Here is a 16,702-nt window from a genome sequence, read left to right as displayed (position 1 = left end):
CCATATATTTTATCAGTGGCTTTAGTTGTGGAAAATAAAACTATGTAAAGGATTCATTAATACAAGATTATCTTAATTTTCTAAGAGTGTGATATTTTATATAGATGTTAATAGTTATCATGAAGATATTTCCCTATGCAAAATATGTAGTAAAAAAAAAAAAAAATTCAGAAAACTCAGAAAAAAATGCATCTTTCCCTACCCTGCTTCCCTTGATTCTTTAATTGAGGCCTGCACAATTTATCATTCACCTTGGTCATCTGCCCAGCCTAGCACCAAACATTCACTTTTCTTCACCACCTGTACCACAATACAAAATTATTTCATATTTATTTATTTTGTTTTTAGGTGAGTTCCACTGGTTTTCTTTGTTCGTTTGTTTGTTTGTTTTGATTCACTTTGCACTCCCAGAGGTTGGCAGTATCCAGCACATAACAGTTACTTGATCAATATTTGCTAAGCAAATGATTCCTTTACCTGGTTCCACTGCTCCTCTGAGAGTACCTATCACATTGTAAATTCTTGCCACTTCACTGGTAGAGTGGATGTGCATCTTGACTTTTCTAATGCAAAGATAAAAGACATTCTTTAAAAAAAAAAACGAAACTGGTTAACAGATTAACACTATAAGGGTTAAGGGAATTTTCCCCTCTGCCTTTGAAGGTTCAAATCTGGTCAAATAAACTGAAAATCGACTAACAGGAGAAAAAGATACAAACTGATTAACACACCAGTGTATATAGGAGCCAAACAAAATGTGAGACTCAAACAAAGGCCAAATGGCTGAAGTTTAACTGGCACCCTCTTCACAGGGGAGGGGGAAGTGGGGGACTGCAGGTGGTTTTGAGGGATGGTAAACGGTTTTCAAGAGAGTTAAATGGACCCGAAGAGCAGGCAATAGTTTGTAAATAATTCTCTTTGGAACTTGAATGGAACTAGAGAACAGTCAACAGCTGTGACAAGGCCTGTGTAAAGTGATATGCCTCAGTCTTCCTTCCTATTATATGAGTTCAATCTTCCCTGGTCAATAAAATTTCAGGGAGGGGAAAGAAAGTCATTGTCTTCCTTCTACAGGAGCTTCAGATAAGGGAACTTCAGAGTGAAACTTCCACTCTGCTCTTGTAGGGTGAAGTAGGAGGTCAGAACTATTGATTCTGAAGCTGCATTTAAGGACTTTTATCCTTTAGTTCAAAGTGCTCAGCATGCCAGAACACCATACTTTGGGTTATCCATTTTCTGAGTTCCAACAACACCCATAATTTTTAAATCTTCAATCTTGTTTAAAGATGTCTAATTGTTCACAGGCAAAAATTACACTGGTTCTAACTTGCAGTTTTGTTTCCTGCTGGTATTACATAAACTTTACTTTTTCTGTCATCCTCTATAGTATTTTTTCTTTTCTTTTTTTTTTTTTTTCTTGAGATGGAGTCTGGCTCTGTCGCCCAGGCTAGAGTGCACTGGCGCGATCTCAGCTCACTGCAAGCTCCGCCTCCCTGGCGCAATCTCAGCTCACTGCAAGCTCCGCCTCCCGGGTTAGCGCCATTCTCCTGCCTTAGCCTCCCGAGTAGCTGGGACTACAGGCGCCCGAAACCACGCCCGGCTATTTTTTTCTATTTTTAGTAGAGACAGGGTTTCACATTGTTAGCCGGGATGGTCTCAATCTCCTGACCTCGTGATCCTCCCACCTCGGCCTCCCAAAGTGCTCATATTACAGGCGTGAGCCACCGCGCCCGGCCTAGTATTTTTTTCTTTAAGGCTCCCCCTTAAAAGAGTTAAAATTAAAATAGTCTCTTAACTGTGTAGAAAAGTTTCCAGTAAAGCCAGGTCCAACATTGTAGGGCACTTTGAGACTTCCTCTCCAGCTGCTATCTGGTGATGCTGAGCCACCCATTTTTCTGTTGGACACAAAAAAACGTGATTAGCCACAAAAAAACCCTGAAGTAACACATTAAAATGTTAATGGATTCATTTTATTGAGAATCTGCTCATAATATCTTTAATGAGTACAAAGTGCTTTGAATATAATATGTCATTTAAACCTTACCACAATTCTGAGGAATTGCTTCCTCCACTTCACAGATGGGGCACAGGAGGCTTAGAGATTAGATAACATGCCCAACGTCATGCAACTAGTAAATGGTATAATTAAGATTCAAATTATTGATAAGAATTTGATCTGTGTTACCAGTATCTAGTAGTAAATCTAAAAGTGCTTTCCAGAGCATGTGCTGAAGAAAGAGCTTGATGTCTAACTCTCTGAATTTTTCCATTGTTATTTGTCTCACTGGTATATAGTTATTTTTTACAAAGTACTTTCATACACATCTACTAAGAAGACAGGAGGATCCTTTCGTTTGAAAGGATTTCATTTCAGAAGCCCCTAAAAACTTCAACGCTATTTTTTAAAATTCAGAAATAAAGATTCAGGCAGATCACTCAGTACATGCCATGGTCCCTGGTTATCTTTCAGCAGATTACTGAGAAAGAAAACATGGTAATGTTTATGAAATGGTGGGGTTCTTGTAGTTTCACTTCAGCATATCTGCCTTTACTGTATTGAGATGATGGATTAACTTATTCTTGATTGGGGCATGTAAAACAATATACTTTTACTAAATAGCTACTGAGAGACGAATGTGTTTCCAGACAAACTTAAAAGACTGTTCAAACGGAATAACCTCTACCTTAATTGTAACTACATTTTTATAAAAATTCAGCTGTAAGGCAAAAACAGACTTCTTTGGGCCTACCACGGGCATTTTGTTCCCGTTAAATGAATACTCCAGACAATGGGGGCAACAGAGTCCTTGGCAGAGCTTCCCTTCTAACAAAAAGTAGCCCAAGAAATTATTACTATTTTTTCTAACAAAAAGCAGCCTGAAAAATGTAGCTGCAAACATAGATTAGCAAGCTGAAAAGTGCAGGGGAATGCCGGCAGCTGTGCCAATAGAAAAGGGCTACCTGCGGTCAGGCGCGGTGGCTCACGCTTGTAATCCCAGCACTTTGGGAGGCCGAGGAGGGCGGATCACCTGAGGTCGGGAGTTCGAGATCAGCCTGACCAACATGGAGAAACCCCGTCTCTACTAAAAAAAAAAAAAAAAAAAAAAAAAAAAAAAATTAGCTGGGTGTGGTGGCGGCACATGCCTGTAATCCCAGCTACTCAGGAGGCTGAGGCAGGAGAATCACTTGAACCCGGGAGGCAGAGACTGTGGTGAGGCGAGATAATGTCATTGCACTCCAGCCTGGGCAACAAGAGCAAAATTCTATCTCAAAAAAAAAAAAAAAAAAAAAAATGGCTATTACCTGGGGGCCAGGCATGTACATATGGAGGGTCCATCTTCCCTGTTTTTGTTACCACATGCACAGTAACAGAGAAATGAGCAACATGGCGCAGCTCAGGCAGAAAGCTTACCTGAATAATAAAAGATTAGGGTGGGGCTACCAGAAATTCACACCCTATGCAAATGACACACCTGGTCTAACCAGTTTTTCCATGACTTATATAAATCAGACATCACCTCTTCACCATCTCATCTATAAAACCCTCTGCATTTTGCAGTGGACCAGCAACACACTTTTTTCCAGGACCTCTCTCTGCAGCAGAGAGCTATGCTAATATACTATAAACTAATAACATCAGTTGCTTTGGGGGTGTAAATGGATGAGAGGAAAACTTTACTATAAATCCCTTTGAATTGTGAACTTTGTAAATGTATTTCCTTTTCAAAATAAAAATTAATAGTCCATATTCCCATAAAACAATATAATACAAAGCCATGATTGTAGTGTCCCCACAAGGAGAGGTAAACAAATGACTAGAAGAGAACATAATAATAGTTATATATAAGAATCTAATATACCAATGAAAAAAACAATACACATACGTGGAGAATAGAAGTTTCAGTTGAAAAATGTTACTGAGGTATAAATCTCTTTAGGTCCTTTTCTCACTTTATAAATAAAAAATAAATTCCACAAATATTTAAAAGTTGAATATTAAAATTTCAAACCACAAAAATATTAGAAAGTACAAATAAACGTTGGAAAATGTCTCTGAACATATTTGGTAGACTGTAGATGCCCAGTAATTAATGTACAGACAGTATTGAGTTTATAATTCTGTATCTTGTAGTATATCAATTTTGACCATTTGGAGAAGATTTGTTGTCTACTATGTTTAAGGCACTGTGTTTTATTCACTAAAAAATATAAATATATACAAGACTCAGTCTTTCCACCAAAGAGTTTATAAATCACTCAGAAGAAAATACATATAAAACCAATCATAATATAAAACAGAACATGACAGATCAAAGGTAAAGTTCTAAAAAATGTGGACAAAAGAAAGCTTGATTCAGCTTGTGAGATCAGGAATTACTTTCTAAAGAAGGTTTCACTTGATCTGGATTTTAAAGGATGAATAAGGGCTGGGCATGGAAAAATGAGGGTGAAGAGCATTCCAGGCACAGAGGCAGGCAAGCAAAGAGCAAGGGTAAGGCATGATGACTATTCTGGCTGGGATATAAAATGGCTAACTTTCCTTGAGAAAGAAATTGAAAAACAGTGTAACTCAAGTGCACATGGAGCACTTTTCATAATAAATCATGGCTGTAAAATGAGTCTGGATAAATTTAAAAGGTTGAAATTATACAATCATTTTATTACTCATATACTTCTTTTACTAATCCAACCACAATAAAAGGAATTTAGCAATCAATAACAAAAGTAAATTTAGGAAATTCACAAATACATGGAAATTAAACAACTAACTCCTAAATAACCAATGGGTCAAAGAAATATTCTCTGAAATACAATTTAAAAATGCTTTGAGATGAATAAAAATGACAACACAATGTACCAATACTTATGAGATGCAGCAAAAGCAGTGCTTAAAGGAAAATGCATAGCTGTAAACACCTATATAGAACAATCTCAAATCAGTAAGCTAAGCTTTCACCTTAATAAACTGGACAAAGAAAACTAAACTAAACTCAGAAAGCATAAGAAAGAAAATTACAAAGATTGAAAGAGAAATAATAAAATAGAGAATAGAGAAAATCAATGAAACAAGGGGTGATTCTTTAAAAAGATGGATTAGAGACTTAAATGTTAGACCTAAAACCATAAAAACCCTAGAAGAAAACCTAGGTATTCAGGACATAGGCATGGGCAAGGACTTCATGTCTAAAACACCAAAAGCAATGGCAACAAAAGCCAAAATTGACAAATAGGATCTAATTAAACTAAAGAGCTTCTGCACAGCAAAAGAAACTACCATCAGAGTGAACAGGCAACCTACAGAATGGGAGAAAATGTTTGCAATCTACTCATCTGACAAAGGGCTAATATCCAGAACCTACAAAGAACTCAAACAAATTTACAAGAAAAAAGCAAACAACCCCATCAAAAAGTACGCAAAGGATATGAACAGACAGTTCTCAAAAGAAGACATTCATACAGCCCACAGAACATGAAAAAATGCTCATCATCACTGGCCATCAGAGAAATGCAAATCAAAACCACAATGAGATACCATCTCACACCAGTTAGAATGGCAATCATTAAAAAGTCAGGAAACAACAGGTGCTGGAGAGGATGTGGAGAAATAGGAACACTTTTACACTGTTGGTGGGACTGTAAACTAGTTCAACCATTGTGCAAAACAGTGTGGCGATTCCTCAAGGATCTAGAACTAGAAATACCATTTGACCCAGCCATACCATAACTGGGGATATACCCAAAGGATTATAAGTCATGCTGCTATAAAGACACATGCACACATATGTTTATTGTGGCACTATTCACAGTAGCAAATACTTGGTATCAACCCAAATGTCCATCAGTGACAGACTGGATTAAGAAAATGTGGCACATATACACCATGGAATACGATGCAACTATAAAAAAGGATGAGTTCCTGTCCTTTGTAGGGACATGGATGCAGCTGGAAACCATCATTCTCAGCAAACTATCGCAAGAACAGAAAACCAAATACCATATGTTCTCACTCATAGGTGGGAATTGAACAATGATATCACTTGGACACAGGAAGGGGAACATCACACACCGGGGCCTATTGTGAGGACGGGGGTTGGGGGAGGGATAGCATTAGGAGATATACCTAATGTAAATGATGAGTTAATGGGTGCAGCACACTAACATGGCACATGTATACATATGTAACAAACCTGCACATTGTGCACATGTACCCTAGAACTTAAAGTATAATAATAAAAAATTAAAAAAAGATCAACAAAATTAGCAAATCAGTAGACTGACCAAGTTAAAAAGGGAAGACTGTAATTACTAAAATCAAGAATACAGGAGAGTATATTACTACTATCTTTACCTAATTCTTACCTTTACTGCAGTGGCTGAAATATAAAAGTCATTCTATAAATGTTCCTTGAGTGAGTGGGCTGTGAGAAGACATTAAAGGTCTCCTGAGCAGAGACATAAGAATGAGACAACACTATAATCAATAGAGGTGGCTACTAAATGCTTGTTTAGTTGAGTAGGGAGTAAATAGTGTTTACCAAAGTATCTTTTGCATCAGACATGAATTTGGGTCCCGGCTCTCTCACTTACTCTCTGAACATTGGTTAAAATGAGTATCACAATACTAACTCATATAGTTGTTTTATAGGTTAATTAAGGAGATGTATGTAAAGCATTTAGCACAACAGTAAGTGCTAAAGCATAATTAGCACTCCATGCAGGATACCTGCTATTACTGTTACTGTTGGCACTATAATTATCATCCTAGAAGTTACTCTAGAAGACAAATTAAAACCGCATAATCACACTGTGTTCAGTATATATGTAAAGAAAAATAGGAAAAAACATACATGGTGTCTCCTTTCTCTCCCACTCAAGTCAACATAAAGTTTTTACCATCACTCACATTTCATCAATTTTTTATTTAAGTTCTCAGCATTCTTGGACCATTATATAACTTTATATCTCTCCTCGTTTTCTCACACATGTATTAATAAACTTTTATTTCATGATATATTCCATTTGTAAAACACTGTCTTTTCTATTTAATGCACAATGCTAAACTGCTACCCACTTGAGAGAGTTGAGTAGCTTGGCACACTCCCAAGGCACATGTGCAAAGAGAGTAAATTTTCACAGTGAAATTCATAAGCAAACCATATGTTCTTTTAAACAATTTTTAAAAACTAAATTACACTTATATGGACTATTTCATTATGGCTTAGAAAGTGGATAAATAGAAATGCCTATTTTTAATTATGAAATTTTGAGTGTAAAATGCACTTTTCCATGAAAGTTATGTTATTAACGGTGATTGTATTTGTAAAATGGCTTATAGAGGCTGACACAGTAATGTCAGATGAATTACATTTGTAATTTTTCAATCAGGTAATTCCATTACACAATCAGAGCACAGCTGATATTGACCTAGTAAACCAGACCAAATTGAAAACATTTAAATAAATCTCACATCTAATTCCATGATATTATGCATCCTTTTTTTCTAATTACAAAGATAATACAGGTTCATGTTTTACTTTTTTTGTTTTTTTTGAGACTGAGTCTCACTCTGTTACCCAGGCTGGAGTGCAGTGGCGTGATCTCGGCTCACTGCAACCTCTGCCTCCAAGGTTCAAGCGATTCTCCTGCCTCAGCCTCCCGAGTAGCTGGGGCTACAGGCAATCACCACCATGCCCAGCTAAGTTTTGTATTTTTAGTACAGACGGGGTTTCACCATGTTGGCCAGGATGGTCTCCATCTCTTCACCTCATGATCCACTCGCCTCGGCCTCCCAAAGTGCTGGGATTACAAGCATGAGCCACAGCGCCCAGCCCCATGTTTTAAATTTTTATATAACTGAGATAATACTATATCTCTCTCTCTCTATATATATATATATATATATATAGTTTTGAAATTTGCTTTTCTTCACTCAATAGTATATCATAAGCATTTTTCTATATTATTAATTATTCTGGTACAACATATAATATCTTTTAATCACTTCATTTACTATCATAGTCATTAATATTTCAGTACATATCAATTGTTGAAGATCTGTGTTGTCTACAGTTTTCCACTATTACAAGTAATGCTAAAATGAGTTTTACCTTTTAAATATCATGAATACTTAGTCTTTATTTGTACATATTTTTAGGCAAATGCATAGTCTATGGTGCTATCAAAAGTTGTGCCTGTGTCCTGAATCTTAAACAATGTAGTAAAGTTTATAGCCCCAAGGAAGAAAGACCAGGGTACTTTCTCAATCTGCCCTTAAATTGAACAGATGCATCCTACTCCCCAGATGTCTGGCTCCTCACCTCTGAAACTGAGTGCCTTGTCCTAGGTCAAAAAGTGCTTCCTCATAAATATTGGAATAAAATGATTAAGAAATGCTTGAACTCAAAGAAGAAAAGGGACTAACTGGCCAGATGCTTTGGTATCTATCAATTTCACTTTTAGAAAAGCCAGTGTTCTCTCACCTCTAAAGAATAATGCTGGCTGGGCACGGTGACTCACGCCTGTAATCCCAGCACTTTGGGAGGCTGAGGTGGGCGGATCACCTGAGATCAGGAGTTCAAGACCAGCCTGACCAGCATGGTGAAACCCCATCTCTACTAAAAATACAAAAATCAGTCGGGCATAGTGGTGGGCGCCTGTAATCCCAGCTACTCAGGAGGCTGAGGCAGGAGAATTGCTTGAACCCAGGAGGTGGGGGTTGCAGTGAGCCAAGATCGTACCACTGTACTCCAGCCTGGGCAACAGAGTGAGACTCTGTCTCAAAAAAAAAAAAAAAAAAAAAAAAAAAGGACATGGCAATGGGAGAAAGAAGCACAGGAAAGAGGAAACAGTTCCAATGCCAGGTTAAGTGGAACAAATCTGGGAAAGTTTTGATAATGAAAGCAGAAAATTTCGATAATGAAAGCAGAAGGAGAAGAAGAATAGAGATATAAACAAAATGGAAGTGGCTCTCATAATGTGTAATTCTGGGTCCTCTCAGACTTAGTCAGAGGAACACATGAGTAAGAGATTTACTAGGGAAAAGCATGTGTGGAAAATGAGGAGAGAGCTAGGAAACCCTGAGAAAATCCTTAGACTGCAAGGTAGGTCTAATATTGAATAAAGGAAAAAGGGAGGAGGAAAAGAAAGAGGAGTGTTGGGTGCAGTATCTATTTGAGCCAGGCTATCAGGGAGTCCCTGGGTTAAACTTTTGCATCAGAGGAGTCCCATGCCTTCCAGAAGCAGGCCTGTAGTAGTATCCTTGCCACACTCAGTCATTGCCTGAGAAGAACTACAGGAAGCATGGTCTTGACACAAATAGAGTGGGGTTTTAAAGCACAGCATCTGGAGCAATTGATCAATTAGGTTCCCTGCAGTTACATATCTGAAAGGCTCATTTTCATGGCTGTCATACACTCGATACTCACGTACATACTAAATTCCAGAACAGAACCACTACTCTATTTTATAGTGATAAAATTACAAGGAGCACCTATGTTGGAAAATTTAAGTACTAAAAAAATGGAGATAAAAGGCTAACATTTGAAAACTATCAATAATGAAAATTACCCAAACAGCCATCCATTGTTTCTTACGAACTTACTCTAGGAGCTTCTGTGCATCATAGTATCCAATTGGATGAACGGGAATACTTGGAAGACCAACAGCCTCTGCAATTCCACGCCTATAAGCATATTCTGAGAAAAAAAAAATTGCCATATTTCCAGTAAAAACTCAGTTTCATTCAAATGGTTCTCTGTAAATCACATTAAATACATTCTAATGTCACATTTGCTAGAATTGTTAAAGTAAAACAGATTAACAGTTCAAATGTTAGCGAGAATGCGGAGCAACTGAAATCCCCATACATTGCTTGTGTGAGTCTAATCTAAAATTATACAATCACTTAAGATAACTCTTTTGAAAAGCAATGTCAAGCAGAAATGTACACTACGGCACAGCAATTCCACTCCTGAGTATTTACTCTAGAAAGATGAGCACATGCCCACAAGAAGACATGTACAAAATTGTTCATAACAGTCACATTTATATTAGCCAAATATTAGACAAAGTCCAGGTTTCTAACAGAAGAATGAATAAACAATCCATAGTATAATCCCACAATGGAATGCTACTCAATCATCAAAAGAAAAAAACTAATACATACAATGTGATGGAAAATCTCAAATTACTACACTGAAATAAACAAAGCTTTAAAAAAAAATCTACTGTTTGATTCCATTTACTTGAAGTTCAAACCCAGGCAAACTAATACACGATGCTAGATATTAGAAAGTGATTGCTTCTAGGGGACACAGAGAAAATTGACCAGAAAGGGGTACAAAAGAACTTTCCAGAGTGATGGAAATGCCCTTATATCCTATTTTTAGTGACATAAACACATGCAATTTGCAAAATTTATTGAACTGAACTCTTAAGATCTATGTATTTCATTGCATGTAAACTCTACCTCAAAATAAGCACACACATTCTATCATTTCTTCAGATTTAAGAAAAATTAGAGCTGTTTTTCCTTTTTTTTTTCTGTGTTTTTAAAACAATCTAATAAGAAACTTAGGTAACTGCAAATCCGTATTCTTTCTGTGCATAAAATGACATAATAATATGTTGTGTGGGATTTGTTTTCAAATTCTCTAGAATAATAGCAAAAAATTGGAATGATAAATAAAACAAGGTTGACAACATGTTGATAACTGTCTCTACTTTCATATATGTTAGAATTATGCCGTAATAAAAAGTAAAATTAGAAGGAAAATAAAAATGTATAGGGCACAAAAAAAATAATTCAATAAACATTAGTCTCATAGAAATAACATAATTTTCCCCCTAAAATACCATCATTCAAATCTGAAGAAAATCAACGGAAACATTCCAGTTAATCTCATTTTATTTTCATTATTTTGACTTTGCATAACTAATAAAGCTTAGGCTAAGCTGCATTTTTTAAAACTTGGAAATAAAAAGGTGGAGTAAATAAAGTTCAGGTATATTTATGTAATTTTGCTATAAGGTAATATGTATCATTTTTTAAAAAAGAAAAAAAAAATTCTGACAATATATTACATTCTAAGATTTACAAAACCAAAAAAATATATATATATATATATAATCTTTACAGGAGTCTATGATTTAAGAGTAAAACCAGATGAAGACGTAAACGTCACAGATAACTTGGCAAAGTATTTCACACAAGTTTTAAAAATTTAGTTAGCTTTAAACCACACAAACTTAATGATCCCAGATTTTTGTAAACATCATCAAATAGTTGAGCACATTCAAAATAAATCAGCTCCCTTTGTTAATGTTTTACAGGGGAGCCTTTCAGCACAGGACTAGTATATGGACTCTGTGAGCCAGACTGTCTGAATTTGAATCCAACTGCTCATTTAGAGGAGGGGTGATCTTGGGCTGACTTCTAGTCTCACTTTCCTCCCCTGTCAAATAAGAGATAATAACATCCCCTAGCTTTAGGGTTGTTAATGCAAGTAAAATGCTGCCATTTAGGAAATACTCTTTTAAAGTTATCTCTGTTATCTTATAGCAATGAAGCAATATGCATTTCCTGGGCTCTATATCCTAAATTGGCCATTTAACAAGTTTATGGAACTTCTGCTCTCCCGTCCCTTACCCACAACAGTGAAATCCAAAAACACTGTGAAATTTGTAAATCTGGGGGGAATTTATTTAACAGCAAAACCTGATCTGAGCTGAACTCATTTGAAAGCAAAATTCAACTTGAGCAGACATAAGCCTGTTTATATTCCTTATTCCCCGCCCCCCACTTACTACTTAGTGTAAGTATTCATACACTCTGCAGCAAAAATATTTATATGCTTTTTCCTCATATTCTGTCCCAGGCCCCTACATCACTGTTATGCAAGTTATGGTATATGTGTAACACCATTTTTTTTTTTAAATATCTGAAAAAGTCTGAATTCGAAAACCCACCAGGCCCAAGTTTCCAAATAACGGGGTAAGGGACCTGAACCAATCATTTTAGAGCTCAAAATTCTTTCATTCTTAAATGCAAAGAGAATAAAAAAAGACATGCTTAGTCCATTGTGCCAAAGGAAATTCTATAATAAAGTCTCTTTCAAATGTTAAGTTTCCTGTTACATTCAAGGATTGATCACTCACCATTTGCTGGGTAACCTGGTGTGAGAGGGTCTCCTGCACCATTCAGATTTAGGATATTTCCACGCTGGACACCACCTCCAGGAAGATTCCAACCATCTGGATAAGACTTTACCCCAGGAGCAAAGTAGTCAGCAGGGTCTGAGTAGAGAATGACTCCTGTGGCCCCTGCCAGCTGGGCATTTTTAACCTAGAAAACACAGTGTCTTTCTTTATTTTAAACTGGTTGTTCCAGATCGGTAACATCAGTTTTCAATATTACACTTAAATAAGTAGTAGAACTTTATCTTCAAACTTTTGTCATTAGGCCTACGACAAAGAATATCTCAGAGAGAATTTCCCTTTTCTTTTTGCTACTATAAGCTCCAGAAATCCTCAGAGCGTCAGATTTGGTAATGTTCTTATTAGTGGTAGTGAGTATTTGCTTTTTCCTTCCTCTAGCTTAGAAGTATAATAAGCAAGTAGATCCCACAGGCCAAATTCCTATTTGTTCTATAGTCAAAAGGGAATTTTTTAAAAGTTAATTTCCCACTAAAAAGAAAAATACATTTATTAACTAATAAAATGACAGTAATATTTAAATTTGCTATGTGTAAACTGTTTTCCCTCATTATTTATAACAATTCATACTACAATTTAATTTAGTAAATATTTTTGTAGAAAATATTTAAAACAAAAATACTGAAACTTAATAATAAACCCAGTGCATGTTTCTTTGTAGGCCACAGGCATAACCTGTAAGCACAGAAAAATTTGTTCTGTTCACCCTAACCATCTGCACTGGCCAAATTCCAATGATCAAATTCAACTCTGGGATATAACCTAGTAAATGTAAGCTTTATGCCGACCTTTCTGTAACATGGGCACATCACAGAATACAAGAAAATCATCGTATTCATAAAGTTTTAAGAAAATGATTCTACACATGTAAAACCCACTATGAGGGAGAGGAAAAAAAGATGATTTTTTACCTTATTTCCTCTGAAAACTTTCCCATATCTGGCAATTACAATTTTCCCAGAGCAATTGATTTTCATGTCCCGTTCCAATTTAAAGAAGTCTTCAGTTCGTGCATAGTTAACATACACTAGATCGCCCTGTTGAGATCAGGAATGACTTCATGTAAGTCAGATGTAAAACAAGGAGGTTTTTCTGCATGGGGACTGTTGGACATTTTTGAAAGAAGGAGGAGGTTAGAGCACACAAGAGGGTCAGAAATGTATGAGCTCCGAAGAAGAGATTCATGGGAAAAATGAATTTAAATTGAGAATGGAATTAGATGGGCTAGAAGTATATGAATTAAGTAATATTTGTTTGTATTTGTCCCACATTTAGTGGCTATGAAGCTGAAGCTACAGAAGCACTCTCCCACAGAAAAGTATTATACATATACACATTGCGGCACGCAACCTGAAGGGGTCCAGATACCCTAGGCTCAGAAGCCCTTAATGAGATCTTTCCTTTCTTCAGAGTGTGTTCACAGGGAGCAGTTTAATGGTTCTTAACAACTACCAAGTAAAGAAAAATAGACAGGTAACATCACTGGTTTATAGGTCTAATTTCAATCATTAATGTGATGATGTGCAAATCTTATATCATATTTGAGTCTCAATATTCTCATTTGCTAAATGACCTGCTAGATTAAATCAGTGACCTTCCAAGCATTTTTTGCTCACCTGTTCCCTAAATTAATGTTGGCAATGTACCCCTTCATCTAAAATTTTAAATGTTTTATCATACCTTTAAGGAGCTGCAAAGCATGCAATATCTGGCTTACTATAAATATTAACAGTTTTAGATGAAATTGTATATAACTTTTATATCAATCCAAAGGAATTTAAAAACTATATTTATTTAGTATTCAACATCATCAATTTTAAAAAATACATGAACATGCTCTTCTTTACAGTCAAAATTTTGTCATCTCTTTTTTTTTTCTTGAACTTGTATATTGTCCACCTTCCTCCACAGAATTTTACTGTAAAGTAAAATATATTTGTACTGGGCACTAGGATGAGCTGTCCAGGTTCACGGTCAATGAGGGACTTTTTGCTCCAGCTGCAGGGAAGGCTCTCTGCAGACAACCTTCATCTGTCAGCCCCTTCAAGGATTGCCTCAGCTATAGACAGCCCCCTTGCTCAAGGTCATGTCCCTTCCTAGAATGCCACACATTCAGTGACTGATTGATGTGAGGGTATACAGACCTGGACATCTCAGTCTAACATAGGACAATTCTGAGAAACTATTCCAGACCTCCTTATAGGCTTAGCCAAGGCTATCCTTGAGCTGGCATTGCAGGGTGACTTCTCCCTCTGCCTAATCCAGCTCTCCTCACAGATGTTGATCCCAAGAGAACACTCCATAATTATCAACTAGCATTCTAAATTTCATTCCAGAATCTATTACCTTAAATATGGGTATGCTTGAAAGTCTTTTATTAATCACTGTCAAATTTCCTTGAATCAGTATATCTATATAAGTCAATTTTTTAAAAGAAGTATTTATTTTTGTGACAGATTTTGTTAAGAAACAGCTTCAGGAGTAAGTTATAATTATAGGCCAGCCATGGTGGCTCATGCCTGTAATCCCAGCACTTTAGGAGGCTGGGGTGGGCAGATCACTTGAGGTTGGGAGTTCAAGACCAGCCTGGTGAACATAGTGAAAACCCATCTCTACTAAAAACATAAAAAGCAGCTGGGTGTGGTGGCAAGTGCCTGTAATCCCAGCTACTTGGGGACTGAGTCACGACAATTTCTTGAACACGGGAGGTGGAGGTTGCAGTTAGCTGAGATCATACTAATGCACTCCAGCCTGGGCGACAGAGAAAGACTTGGTCTCAAAAAAAAAAAAAAAAGGATAAAGTTATAATTGTAATTACTAGTAGTATCAAATTAAATCTAACAACATCATTGCAATTCTTATAAATAATGCATAACCATAATACTTGATTAGAAATATATCTTAATGCAATGAGTGGGACAGTGAAGCATTATCTTAACACATTTGTTCAGTAAGTGAACAAATTATTGCTAGAATGAGATGGATCAGCAACAACAGTTCAATTTACATTTACTGTTTTTACAGTAAGTTCTGAGAAAACTGGGATAGGAATGAAAGATTTGTTATGGAATTGTCACTAACTTATTTAAACTTCTTTCAAGTTATAATCTGAAAATCACAAATTGATCTTTCATACAAGTGTATTTTAATGATATTAGCTGGAAACTCAATTGAGTTTACCTTTAATTTTGCTCAATTGTAAACTTTGAATTGCTAAGAATTTGTTACCCAGCTGTTAGAATCATTCGTTATCTTAACATTGAAAACAATATTTCTAATTGTCTCTTTTTTTGGAGCCCCAGAGATTTTTACAACACATAGAAATGCTTCATATTGACTTAGAATGGGTGGGAGATGTTTTTCATTTGTAAAATAAGATGAAAATGCTTGTAAATAGGGAGCAGGACCACATGACAGGCTAGCTTTCAATACCATGAAAAAGTACACAGGGTAATTGATGATCTGGAAACTGATCTCTTTAAAACCTTGTCATGCTTGCCTTTGGAAAGTCTTTACACAGCCCAGTTTGAAAGCCCTGTCCCAGATGATTTCCAAAATCCTATCATTTTTATTTTGGCTATTGTTTCCCTTTTTGACTACATTTTTCATAGCATGTACACAACAAATATATATGAGATATTAAAATAGAATTGTCTCCAAGCTGATTCTAGGATTCATTTCACAAATTGGTGAAGATATATCATGTGTTACGCAGTGCCCTATGTAATGCAACAAATCTCTGCCCTTGAAGGAACTTACACTGCAGGTCGTCTTTCAGTCACAATGGGATTACGTCTTATTAAACTCACCTAAGTTGAAAATAATTATATGTCTAAAGTGTGTTTTTGACTTAGGATATCTTCAATTTATAATGGGTTTATCCAGACATAACCTCATGGTAAGTTGAGAAGTGGATTGAATGAGTATGGCTATTGCACCATCATAAAGTCAAAAAATTTTAAGTAGCCATCTTAAGTTGGGGATTTCCTGTAACGTGGATGAGACAATACGATAATGAGCATTAAATTTAATAACTAAGCAAAGCATACATTATATTAAAAGGTGATAAGTAGTATAGAAAAAAATAAAAAGCATTTAAATAGAGTATACAAATGGTGAACTGGAGCTTAAGTGGGTGTAATATTAAATAAAATGTGAATCTAATTGGGAAACTGACATTCAAATATTTGCCTAAATGTAAAAGGATTACATTTAGCTCTTGTATTTCTTCCTAAGACCAATGCAACATAATGCACTATTAATCACAACACTATATTTCTGATTTATCATTGTTAGCCCTCTCTGGAGCACACTCTTATTCTATTTTAACTGTGGCTACAAAGTCATTAACCAATTTGATTTCAGCAAAATAATTTTTTTAGTGTAAGTATCCTACATGAAATTTATCCTTAATATAACTTTGAGGAGACTATACCTTTAAATGTCTCTAAATATGGCTGTCCTTTGATATATCAGCAATCCTCACAAA

General features: G+C 35.9%; 1 protein-coding gene across 2 annotated transcripts in view; it reads right to left on the bottom strand.

Annotated features, from left to right (window-relative positions):
* The window catches only part of LOC126934744 (Putative N-acetylated-alpha-linked acidic dipeptidase), a 66,011-nt gene that overhangs the window by 28,677 nt on the left and 20,632 nt on the right, over nucleotides 1–16,702 (bottom strand). For both annotated transcript variants that reach the window (XM_050755527.1, XM_050755529.1), the window contains exons 5-9: nucleotides 13,125–13,250; nucleotides 12,157–12,343; nucleotides 9,602–9,695; nucleotides 1,797–1,895; nucleotides 478–563 (exon numbers count right to left, since the gene is read on the bottom strand). In XM_050755527.1, the coding sequence (XP_050611484.1) occupies nucleotides 478–563; nucleotides 1,797–1,895; nucleotides 9,602–9,695; nucleotides 12,157–12,343; nucleotides 13,125–13,250 (592 nt within the window). The remainder of the gene's footprint in view (nucleotides 1–477; nucleotides 564–1,796; nucleotides 1,896–9,601; nucleotides 9,696–12,156; nucleotides 12,344–13,124; nucleotides 13,251–16,702) is intronic.

This window comes from Macaca thibetana, chromosome 14, assembly GCF_024542745.1.
Source record: "Macaca thibetana thibetana isolate TM-01 chromosome 14, ASM2454274v1, whole genome shotgun sequence".
NCBI classification, from domain to species: domain Eukaryota; kingdom Metazoa; phylum Chordata; class Mammalia; order Primates; family Cercopithecidae; genus Macaca; species Macaca thibetana.
The sequence above is the reverse complement of the archived record's forward strand: the minus strand, read 5'-3'. Positions and strand labels throughout refer to the sequence as shown.